General features: G+C 27.1%; 1 protein-coding gene across 4 annotated transcripts in view; it reads left to right on the top strand.

The window, feature by feature from the left end:
- LOC107442912 (sec1 family domain-containing protein 2) overlaps window positions 1–12,208 on the top strand; it is a 38,937-nt gene extending 26,729 nt beyond the window's left edge. For all 4 annotated transcript variants that reach the window (XM_087161576.1, XM_087161573.1, XM_087161575.1 and 1 more), the window contains exons 8-15: window positions 2,668–2,786; window positions 4,876–5,073; window positions 6,414–6,504; window positions 7,504–7,564; window positions 7,826–7,931; window positions 9,416–9,571; window positions 10,660–10,789; window positions 11,996–12,208. In XM_087161576.1, coding sequence (XP_087017702.1) covers window positions 2,668–2,786; window positions 4,876–5,073; window positions 6,414–6,504; window positions 7,504–7,564; window positions 7,826–7,931; window positions 9,416–9,571; window positions 10,660–10,789; window positions 11,996–12,106 — 972 coding nt within the window. In that variant the 3' untranslated portion in view covers window positions 12,107–12,208. The remainder of the gene's footprint in view (window positions 1–2,667; window positions 2,787–4,875; window positions 5,074–6,413; window positions 6,505–7,503; window positions 7,565–7,825; window positions 7,932–9,415; window positions 9,572–10,659; window positions 10,790–11,995) is intronic.
- The last annotated feature ends 772 nt before the right edge of the window (window positions 12,209–12,980 follow it).

The raw sequence follows: 12,980 nt of genomic DNA, 5'->3' as shown, positions 1-12,980 counted from the left end.
AAATATTTCTTAAAAGTACCAACAAAATAGACCAGATTGTTGTTTGAAGATGCAGGATCTAGCAAAACATATTCTACGAGCATCCATGCTTTTTAATTCACTTATGCATTAGCATTTATACCTGGTCCAATACAGTGCAACCTTATAAGAACACAATGAAATCTAATCATACATATTTGTTTGTTTCCTTTCATTTGCTTTTTTACTTTGTTTTATAATTTCCTAAGAACTAAGAACAATGATGGCTGTTAAATTATATATGTTCTTTTTTGAAATTTTACTCAAACCTTTAAAAAATAAACAACATTTTATTATTTTTGATATGCAAATTTGCTGTGCTTTAAATTTTTTTAAATTCCAGATTTATTAGAAAATTAAAAAAGAATTTTTTAATCATTGGCGTTTTTTAATGTTAACTAGTGAATAAACATTTTTTATTTTTCAATTTAAATATAAAATAATATTTTTGTACATATTTTTTAAAAATTCTGAAAAAAATTAATTTTAATTTCTCTCATTTTATACAAATTCTTCATGAAAGGTGTTGATATTGACTTTTTAAAAGAAAGTCATTTTGATTTTTCTGCTTACAGTGAAAAATATCAGTGAATTTGAAATAATTCAATCAAATTAGTTGAAAATTATGTGATAATTTCCTTGGCTGATTTGATCAGTTTCATATAAAAAGAGCTGTCTTATATAAGACTAATTGTAAGATGGAAAATAAAGTGAAATGCTTGCAAATTAACATTCTAATGAAGATATTATTTTTCTGTATTTTCTTTTGATACAATTTGTTTCATACTCTCAAATAACTTAGTAAAAGAATTGTTTTATCAATGATATTTTGCATTAAATTTTACAATACAGGTTTTTAAATTTTAGTATTTTTTACACTATTTTGCTTGTGCATGTATTATTACTAAACTAAAACTAAACTCAGCGGCGGGACAGCCCAAAGAGGGCCAAGGCCTACTGTGCCCATCTCAGTTTTCTTGACCTTTGGGCTCTGGGGTGCAGGAGCAGATGTTCCGGTTAGGTGGTCAGCCGAATGCAAAACCCCCAGTGTTTAGTTCCCAAGCATGCTTGGTACTCATTTATCGACCCACTGAAGGGATGAAAGGCTGAGTCAACCTTGCCCGGCCCGAGGATAGAACCAGGGGCCTGTGGCACGACAGAGCGAAGCGCTACCGCTCAGCCACCGGGCGTCAAAAAGTGTCTGTCCCTGGGATTCTAACCCAGGATCCCTCCCTCCATTGCGCACTTGCTTGTCTGGTGGCCTTCCATCCAGTCCACGGTGATACGGCTGTATTATAACTACACATAAAATAGGTTTTGTAAAATTGAATTATATTTTTTATTGACTTTTTAGTTATGATTTGTTATGTATTTTTCCATACCTTCTATTAAAACCCGAGCGAGTATTGCCCTAAGCATTGCAATTCAAATCAATAAAAATTTTCTATACCATCATTCAGTGTTTTCATCTCAGAAAAAAAATGGGTGAGAATTTCTCACCCTTTCTCAAAAACAGGGTGAGATTTCAAAGATTTAAAAAAAAAAAAAAACACCAAGAGACTTGAAAAAAAAAATCATTTCTTTAATTATAATGCATTTTTAACATCTTCTAATTTTTAAAGCATTGAATATTTTTACTGCATCATCATATGGAAAATGTTCTACATCTACTTTTTCATCAGCTATTCTCATTAGGTTGCTCAAATGCGTATTTGTTTGGTTTTGATCGTTTCTATCCACATTTGTCCGTTTAGGAGTAGAAGATATTGGCTTTACAAGGCATTTGTCCATCTTTCATTAACGAGCAAAAAATTTGAACGTCTTACATGAAGTAACCTTACCTACGGTAAACACGTGGTTGCAGAGAAATGCGTTCTGAAAGAGGTTCCATGGTTCGGAAGGATGGTGCTCTGTTGTTCTTAAAGGTTCTGAACAATACTGGTAAATAGGGAAGCTAGATAATGGGACAGATGTTGAAAATAATAAAAGATCCAGGAAGAAAAGTGAAACGAATTTTATTGTAAATGGCGCAAATGAGAAATTTTTTTCAAAATGCGAGAAATTCGCGAATTTTGAAATTGGTTTATAGAATGCGCGAATTTCTCGCGGTAATCATTTTTTAATGCGAGAATATAAAAAAAATATGCGAGATTCTCGCGCGAGAACGCGAGAATCTCGCATATTTTAGTGGTTAATGGTCATTGACCATTAACCACTGATGACTGAAACCATTAATGATGATCATTAATGGTTTGGTGTTTGAATCCATGAAAAATTTCTCTAACATGTACAAAACATGTAGTTTGGATTTATTGTATTTATTAAGAGCATTATGCATATTTTTTTTTGTTTAGTGGATACTTTTTGTCCCCCAAATAATACAAAAAAAAATTGCTATTTTTATTTTTATAATAAAAACTTTTTGTTAACATATTGAAATATGCCTTTTACTGTCAACTCTAAACTCGGTTGCATACTGTGTGGGGAAAATTATTTTACCCACATTTCTTTATGGGAGAATCTAAATTTAGTAGGGAAATCTTTGTATAAATTTTCCACGTAACGGTTAAAAAGATATTAAATCAATTTTCGATTTAATGTTTATTTAGTTCTTTTTTTAAAAAATTCTCATAATTAAAATGATTTTAGGAAGCATTAATTGAAATGAATCGTCAAATCGTAGAATGTGCCGGTAAAGAGGGTATTAACGTAGATGCAAGCTCACGTCTGACCTCAGATATTTTAAAGAAAAAAGTTACCTGTTTTAAGTAAGTATAGAAATTTACTTGACAGTTAGGAATATTATTCTTTGTATAATATATTATTTGATAGTTGTTGGGTAACTAAGAGAAGTTAAAATCCTATTACATGACTATTCTAATATATTTATGATTCATAAAATAATTGTCCAAACTTCTTTGAATTATGTTATTAAATACAGTAGATATGTTACCGTTAAAGTATGAAATCAGTTACTTTATAGAATATCTAGTTATTCCATGAAATAACTGATCGTGTCAGTTAAAGTGTAAAACTCTCTTGTATTTCATGGAATAACGATCTGCAAAGTGTAAAATAATCTATATCATATATCTCTCATGACAAATGCATTTACCTTCCACCTCTACTGCATTTATCTATTTTAGCTATCATCATAAAAATAACCGAAGAAGGATTTTTCCAATTTGGCTCAAGAAACGGCCGCATAAAACAATTATATTCCCGATCCCAGTTCAGTGTCTGCGAACAAAAATTAATTAAAATCGAAGAAGTACCGGATGTAGAAATATCGCTCCAGTCGGTTGCTACAGCTCAAAGTTTAGGCACTGGTCAGGGATTTAAAAAATTTTCGTGTAAAACCCAGTGTGTCAGCAAAAAATGTTTTTGTTTTAGAAATAATGTTCTTTGTAATTCCAAGTGCCATTTTAGTAATCCTTGTTGTAACGAATGATTTTATGGTACGTTTCCAGAAATACCATTTATACGCTGCATAAATTAGATAAGTTGCTTCTTTTTCATTTTAATTGTCTATCATTATTTTATTTATAGAATACCTAGTTATTTCATTTTAGATAAATTGTTTATTTTACACTTTAACTGTCTCCCATTAGTTATTACATAGAATAACTAGTTAAAGTGTCAAATCAATAACATATTACACACTTTAGCGGACACGATCAGTTATTTCATGGAATAACTAGGTATTCTATGAAATAACTGCATTTTATACTTTAACGGTAACAGGTATACCAGATCCTTAGACAGCAAGAAAAAGTTTTAATAACTCTAAATTAAAACTATGTAATATCAAGAGGAAATGTTAGAATATATGATGAAAAAATTATTTTAACTAAGGAAATATTGTTTTTAATGATATAAAATTGCTTAATATATTATTGATTAATAATTTATTATTGTTAATTATATATATTATTAATATTATTAACTAATTTGCATGTTTTTTACATTGGTTATTTTCTATATCCAAATGAAATTAATCATCTCAAAGAATAATATATTCAATAAATATAATAAATCTTTATAACTTATCATGTTTATATTCAAATTTATCATTATCTAAAGTATTTTATTATCCTCATTAATAGTACTAACAAAATTATTATTAAATGCCACATTTGTAAGTGTTATGCCTCTATAATTATGACATTATTTCCATTCAATGGGCATTTGTTCGTTGATCCAAATATTGTTGCAAAATTACAAAGTGTTTATTGTACTTTATCAGGACAGTTTTGTTCATAAAATTAATAATAAGCAATTTTTCCTTTGTTGTTACTTTATTTTTTTATGATCTTTAGAAAACAATGAAAGTTAATGGCTGAAAACTAAATTTGAAGTAGTTTGCTAATTTAAAAGAGGAAAAAGAATTGGTGAACACCTTTAAGAAATGCAAAAATGTACTAACTGAATCAAAGTTACAGGATTTGATCTCTACAGCTTTTTGTATACTGTAAGGATTCTTCATCAATTTCATTTTATTTTTTCTTCCTAGCAATTTTTTTTTACTGTTAGATTAGTATATCTAATTTTAACACATATTTATTTTATTTTACTTCATATTGGTAAGTTTGTTTTCTGCTTTTCTACTTTCATCTTAAACTCATTTAAAATTTAATTTTTTTAGAGGCATAGACGCATTATAAAGAGTGACATTTATATCTTAGGATAACTATTCTTTATTTTGAAATGTCTCTTTTGCTGTCGTAAAGAAACACGTCCTGATGAGAACTTTATTTTTTTCATCAATTTATTATTATTTTTCTAATTATATTATGTATTTATATTGTAAAACATTTCAATTTTTTAACTTTTTTTGTTGATTTTTTTTCTTTTTAGGGAAAATCCAAAAGTCATGGCTAAATTTACTGGACTTCTTCAACAAACACTTGCAGTGATTCAAGCTTTAGAATTTTCTAGTTCAAAAGGTGTTGATAATTTAGCTGCTATTGAAAAAGCTTTGCTACAATATTTAACAACATCGAGTGAAGAGGTTCTAAGCAATATAATGCAGATGATAACTGAAAAAGAAGAAATGTGAGATTTGTATAAATTTTTTAAAACAAATTATATTTTTAAATTTGTTAGTTGTTTTATAGTTAATCAAAATAAATTTATTACTGGATGAATAAATTTACTAAATAGATTGGTTGTAATCACTATATGAAATGCTTTTTAAATAAAATGAATCCCCTGAAATTGAAAAAGAAAATACTTATAGAGCAAGTTACAAAGGGAATTCTTCTTGTGGTTGAAAATTGCTTTGTAAATTGTAAGCTACAATTATTAATTAGAAATAATTATTTATTATATTTCTGTGATTGTATCAATTACTTTAATGTTAGTTTCAAATTGCTCCTTCTCTCGAAATCTGTTGTTTGTCTTGTAGTTAATTAAAATGAATTGATTACTAGATGAATAAATGTACTAAATAAATTGGTTATAATAACTATATGAACTGCTTTTTAAGTAAAATGAATCACCTGAAATTGAAAAAAAAATATACTTACAGAACAAGTTGCAAAGTGCTTGCTGTTTGAAAATTTCTTTGTAAATTGTAAGCTACAATTATTAGTTAGAAATAATTATTTATTATATTTCTGTGATTGTATCAATTATTTATCTGTTAGTTTCAAATTGCTTCTTCGCTCAAAATCTGTTAAATTTTATGAATTGTCACTTTAGAGTCATCAGAATCATCACAAAAATTTAATGCATTGTCACTTGAGAGTCATCAGAATGAATACAAAATTGAACGTGCTTTTAAGTTTAGCTTAGCTGTATTATATCAAAAAGAGAACTTAGAGGCGCTAACTTGTTTTGTTATAACTTTATTCCTCACTGTTTTGCCTGTTAATCATAGTTTCTGCTGTAAAGAAAAAAAGCTAAGCTTACTGAAACCACAGAGCACTAAGCCTAAAAATGTTCTATTAAATTTCTTAATACCAAATTTACTGGAGCATCTTAACTTCATTTGTTTAGGCATCTAAGTATAGATTGCATAAGACTTTAAGTTACCATACAAATGGAAAGATTACCTCCAGTTTTAGAAAAAGATAGTTTTTTTGTGAGATTTAATTCATTGGAAACTCATATTTTTTAATATATTATCTAAAGTGAAGTTTTCAAAAGATATTAAGAATTTCAACATGTATATATATTCTAATAAAAAAAAGGAATTTCTATAGGTATGTTTAAAAACATCTCCATTATTCTTACCTATTTGTAATGTTTACTTTTGGCTAAAACAAAATATTTTTCAAATAATCACTGTTACATTTTTAACTTAGTTCCTTGGTTTGTGTAAGCTTTTATATTTTTTTATAATATTCATCCAATGTTAATTGTCTTAATTAAGCTATTTTTTTTTTTTTTAGGAACTACAAAATGGAAGAGATAATAATTTTCCTGGCATTTTTTTACATGTTATCTGGGGAAACTGACTTAGCTAATGAATCTGCTATGCAAGTAATGCAGCATTTTTATCTCATTGTTTTGTTTTTGGTTTTATCTCATTGTTTTGTACTAGGGTGGGAGTTATTTTATGTTTAATTATCAGATAAATAAACATTCATTCGCTCTATACAATCAACCTTAGATATCCACCCTTTTGGTCCAGTTGAAAATGGATGTTTTAACATGAGGTTATTATATCATGAGACCAAAAAAATATCGAACTATATGTTAAAGTACCCTTTAAAGTGATACTTCATACATGAAAAGTGCTTCATACATGAAAGTGTAACATGCTGATTCGGGGCTGCAGTTTTCAGTTAATAACATACATCAGGATAACTGTGAAGACCGCATGTTTTAACTTGAAAATCAACCACACAAGAGGACTGACATTTTACAAAAAAGAGTGAATATAATTTTCGCGAAAGAAAATGATAAATTTATAGTACTCTTTGAAAAGAAAGTTACACATATTATGAATAACCATAAAGTGTGGATAAGGATTTATGGTTTAGTCTTCCTTTATTCAAAAGAGATACAGGGTGTTTTATTTTGCAGTAAAAACAAAGGAAATAATTGTTTAAATGAGTTATTTAGAACTCTTCTTAATCAAATGATTAAATTTTGTTCATTATATTCGAATGAATGATTGAGTGCAGGCATTCTAATATGCATTAAAATAATATTGCTTCCATGGATTAACAAACAGGACTTAATGCATCTTCATTATAATAGAATGTCGTTGCTGTATGGGGGAGGTAAAAAACATTCTGCAATGCTATGTCATGTTAATTTTATCTATTTTAAAAACCTAAAAAATATTGCAATTTTTGTCATGTTCTGTTGAAGAATCTCCTGAAATTCTATAGTTTTTGTAACTTTAATTTGCGATACAGTAGGAGCTTGAAAAATTCTACAATTTTTGCAATTTAATTTAACAGTGTTTTAGAAGTTGAGTGCATCATATTGTAACATGAAATTATTATTTTTTTTTTCACTTTATTTTTACAGGCTACTTTGATGGAAACATTTTTTCAAGATGAAAATATGGTTGATTTACTGTCAGTATTTGGTAAGAATCTTAATTATTTTATAGTTAATTTATTTACTCTATATCCTGGTGTATAAGTCCACTTTTCAAATCCCCAAAATTTTGCAAAAAACAGGGAGTTGACTTATTTTTTCTTTGGGAGAATACATTCTCTTACTCAAAAACGGCAGTTAATAACCGCTTTTCAATGAATAAGGGTTTCAAATTTAAAATCGTAATTTGAAAAAATTCTTTATTAACATTACATTTACGGACTATTGCTAATTTTTTCTAATTTTCCAGTGGATGAAGATGAAAAAGATGATGAAAATGTTTTAAACTCTGTTAGAACTCTCTTTAATATATTCAAGAGACTTGGTACTATTCGAAGAAGACTTTCAAGATATAAGTAAGTTTAGATATAAAGTAAGTTCTTAAGATTTTAATTTCATTAATTGCTGAAAAAAGATACGAAATGTATATTTTTAATATATATACCTCCAGCCTATAGCTTTAAATTAAATTGCTTTCTAATTATTTTCATATCATTTCTTATACCATAATTATTTTTATATCATACTAAATTATAATACAGAGATGCATTTTACAGAAACTAAATAATTAGTGATATGCACTAAGTAAGTTATTTGTCCCTTATAGAGCATAACTGTCTCTTCTCATGAAAAAATTTTTTGCTTTTATTCTTTGATTGGTTCATATTTTTGACACTCAATAATCTCTAAAATACAGTTCTCATGCCTTGGCTCAAAACAAATCTGCTAAAAATTTAAACCACCTAATGTTTTTTTTGTAACTTTCATTGTATATTTGGAATTAATTGTGGAAATGAAACAACTGCTCATTTATAAAAGAAAATTCTCACAAATAAAGGAACTACATTAAGTTCTGAGAAACTTGAAAAATTCCTTTATCTCATCATTTATAACTTTGGTGCTAAATGTAATTGATCTTTGATTTCAAAGAATTGTATATGGGTGCATTGTATGTTCCATCAAAAATAGTTTTCACAAAGACATAATTTTTCATGGTTTTTTAGTAAACAATGTTCATTTTCATAACATTGTAGCAAAATTAACTTTAAGCTTTTCATTTCATGACACTTTGTTATTATGAAAGGAAAAAGAAAAACACTCACAAATGCCTTTTTTCTTTTTTCAATGGTTAACTTTTTTTTATATATAGAAGTTATGAATTGAATTCACAGAAAAGTTGCTGAAGTATGTTGAATTTAATAAATATTAACAAAAAAGTGAAGAATGTGAAAATTATACAAAATCGTATAAATGGCTAAAAAAGGTGAACTCTTAATGTTTATGAAATTCTAGTTTTTTTTTCTTTATTTATTTATTTTTCACTGTCACGTAAAAAGAACACTTTAAAGCTTGTTATCTTAACAAATTTATATTCAAAGCTTAAAATTAAAAATTAAATATTTCAAAATCATAAATATTTCTCAGAGTTTAAACTAAAATTTTCCATGAAAAAATTATAACTTTAAAAATATTTTGAAAGTTTCTCCATTGCTAAAATTAAAAACATTTTCAAATATATGTTTTTTTTTTCTTCCTTCGAAACATCATAAAAAATGTGAACAGTTTTTTAAAGATTTCTAGAGTATGTATTAGGCCTTAAGAGAATTAATGCTATTATTAAAATGTTTCATTTGCAAATTGTTGACATTATTAATAGAAATATTATGAAATTTCTGCAGTTAGTGATTACCTATTTTGCATAACTACTAAATTATGACGTAAGATCTAACATATTTTGAAAGAAAAAATTATCATAATGCTTTTTCTACCTTAAGCAGGATTCAGTAATCACTTTTAATTGTTTTTGTTTTTATTTTATATACTGTATAATTGTTTTCAGAACCTTGTTTAAATCTACGAATCCTGCATTTCCGGCTTCATATAATCCTTTGCTTAAGCAAATTATTGAAGACATTTTTGATTCAAATCTTCCAGAAAATCCTGATCTTGAATTTCATTCTGCTGGGCTCACAAATTATATCAAAACTGGTTTCAGGTACATTTTTGCAATTTTTATTTGTTAATTGCTGTTAAAAAATTTTACTTTAAAATTTTTCATAAATTTAAGCTTATCTTTGTTTATAGTTGTTCGTTTAATGTTTAATCATGTTTGTCTTGTTAGTTTACTAAATCCCAAATTTATAAATTTTATAAAACTATTGTGCATAAATTTTATGCATGCATGAGACACTTGTAAACACTTGTTTTCCAGCCCATGATCAATTAGAAAAAACTAGGTGACAAGCATTAGGAATTTTAGTGATATTGTTTTTTTTTTCAAACTAAAGTAAAAAATAACACAGTAACTGTATTTCCAAAATGTCGAAGTACTAATTGGAGCTGTCGAAAAACAAGTCTTCATTAACCAAATCATGTTTAAAACAAATTTAATTAAAATATTTATAAGTTCAAGATAAGTAATATATAAGATAAATTAGCACACATTCCCTAATATATTTACTATAGAAATATATTAAGTAATGTTGTCTTTTAATATGTGAATCAATGTAGAAACTGTATTCATTGTAGCCTCCAAAATCCAATTTTTTTAATGGAGCTATTTTTGTTGGCATAATAGTTGGACACTCCTACACTAGTTATTAATTATTTTCATAAATTACAAAAAAATAATACTCACACTGCATAATATATTGATAATTAAAATATATTACATAATCTTGTACTATGTCGATAACTCTAAACGTAATACTATATCTATATTATTCACTTCAAACCTTCATGATTATTTTTTTAAAAATACTCACACTGCATAATATATTGATAATTAAAATATATTACATGATCTTGTACTATGTCGATAACTCTAAACATAATACTATGTCTATATTATTCACTTCAAACCTTCATGATTATTTTTTTATCATGCTGAATTGAAAAAAGTTAGATACTTTTTGATTTTTAATATTAGAAGATAAACTAATCAAATATATGTTAATAAATCTTGTTCCAAATAAGCTATTTTGTAATTGAAATCAAAAGTAGAAATTGTTTGATTTGAAATTTAATTTCAAACTTTTTTTATATATAAAATGATGATATAAATGCAAAGCAATAATTTTTTAGCTTATTCATGAATGTCAATAAGCCTCAACCAAGAGATAATTCCGTCATATTCATCATTGTACTTGGTGGAGTTACTCCATCAGAAATGAAAATTGTTAATGAGTATGCTTCTCGTCACAAAGAAAATGAAGTAAGACTTCTAAACTGTCTTCTTTGATCTTTATTTACAAAAACTTTTCAATTGTGTTTCTTATGTATATTTAATAATGTTGAATATTTTTTAAATGTATGAAAATGAAAAACTAAGGAAAGGTAATCAAAACAGTGACTAGAAAATTATTGGTTATTTCAAATTAGTACAGTAGGGAACTGATTATCCGAAACGAACGGGACCATCACTATTCCGGATAACTGATTTTTTCGGTTTTCTGAATCGCTGCAAAAAGCCGTTTTTTTTTTTCATTGTTGAACCTTATTGTATTACTGCTTTATTGTAAAATCTTATGAGGAAAAAAAAAATTTTTTTTAAATGGCGGGAAAATTTATTGAATTTCGTTTCGGGTTTTTGGTTTTCTGATTTCCGGATAACGGGTTCTGTACTGTTCTTCAAACTATCATGCTATATATATATTCTTTAAGAAACATTTGTATTTGACATGGTTCTTTTTTTCCCATTTTTTTTAAAAGTTATTTATCAATATATGACTTGCTGAAAAATAAAATAAGCAATATTAGTTTTCAATGCATTTCGCTCGAGGTATTTAAAAAGTATGTTTATTGAGAAAAGAATTTGATGGTTAAATATAAATTTAAACGTTAAACGATATTAAAAAGCTATAAAATATGGCACCCCTATTAATAATTACGCATATATATAAAATTTATTTCTCAAAAAATACTTGAATGGAAATGTTATTTCTTAATATAGATTATATTTATTCAATCACATAGTTAATATATTAATATTCAAAAACACGAAGCTTTTACTTGATCACAATTAAAGTTACTTTATTTTGGAGTTTTAAATTGTTCATTATTAATTTCTGACAGCTAAATATTTTAAATTGTGCAACATGTACCCTATTAGTGTCTCTTGCTACTTGATAAGCAACTCAATAATGGATTAATTTGTAAATCAAGTGATGATTGTTTACCCAATTCTTTTTAGAACTGGTCAGGGTTGGTCTTGAAATTTCCTGTGGTCCATTTCTTCTCAATTGATATATCTCTATTCAAAATTATTGAATTTAAAAAGTTTTTTTTTTTTACCTATTTTTAATGTTTGAAAACTAGAAGTGATAGGTTAAGAATTTCTGAGTCTGAATTAATATAACCTAATGTCTGATTTTAATTTAAATAATTAAATTTGAATAAAAATATGTATATTGCTTTTTAGATATTTCTGGGATGCACTGAAGTTTTGTCACCTTCTAATGTATTGAAAGATATTGGAATGATTGTAAAAAATCTATCTAAAGATGCATCAGAAAATCAGCATTCAACTTAAAATTTCAAGTTAAATTTGTTAAATTTTGTATATAAATTGTATGTATTGTTATAAATTTTTATTTATCATTTATTAATTAATAAATATACATTTTTTATTTGTTTTGTAGTGTGTTGTTTTTTTTCCTTTACTACTTAATGTAATAACTACAAAAATTTGCATGCTCAATTTCAAATTGAAACTTTTTCTATGTTCATATTTTGAAAAATTGTCTTTGACGTGTTTTGATAATTTTCAGTACAATAACTTAATCTTTTTCTCCAGAAATTGAATAACACAGAGTGAAATAAACAGTACAAAATACTGAGACTATTACCATTGGAACCCAATGGTAATATGTTACATTGGATCAAATTTTTAGATATAACAACTATGTTGATAAAACATTTTAGATATAACAACTGCGCGATTTTAGATATTTCCTTTCACGGTTAGCCTGATGGCAAAGGGACTAACCCATGATCCATCTATCACTGAGGATATTTCATGTCAGCACCGTCTTCACTGCAAGCCGGATGTGGAATTCATATCGAACGGGGATCGAACCCGGTTCGCCGCATTGGAACGCAAACGGTCTATCGCCTGAGCCACCGTGACTCAGTAACTGGCTAGTGGCATGCCTTTGCTGGCTATATTCTTTTAGTGATAGCGATTGCCGTGGAGTGGAGATACCACAATACCCAAAGAATTTTCCATTGCTTGTTCGTAACTGTTTGCCAAGATGCGACGCCAAGTTCACTATCTATCTGCTATCTAGATGAATATTTGAACCTGTAAATGAAATTTCTTGTTTTCCTACAATCTCCTGTGCAGACACCATTGCGTTACGAAACATTATTTTGTCAAATCTCTAAAGTCGATTGTTTAGGGATAA

This window comes from Parasteatoda tepidariorum, chromosome 4, assembly GCF_982258835.1.
Source record: "Parasteatoda tepidariorum strain Cologne lab strain chromosome 4, Ptep-v5.0, whole genome shotgun sequence".
Taxonomy (NCBI): domain Eukaryota; kingdom Metazoa; phylum Arthropoda; class Arachnida; order Araneae; family Theridiidae; genus Parasteatoda; species Parasteatoda tepidariorum.
This window is presented reverse-complemented; position numbering and strand designations above follow the sequence as displayed.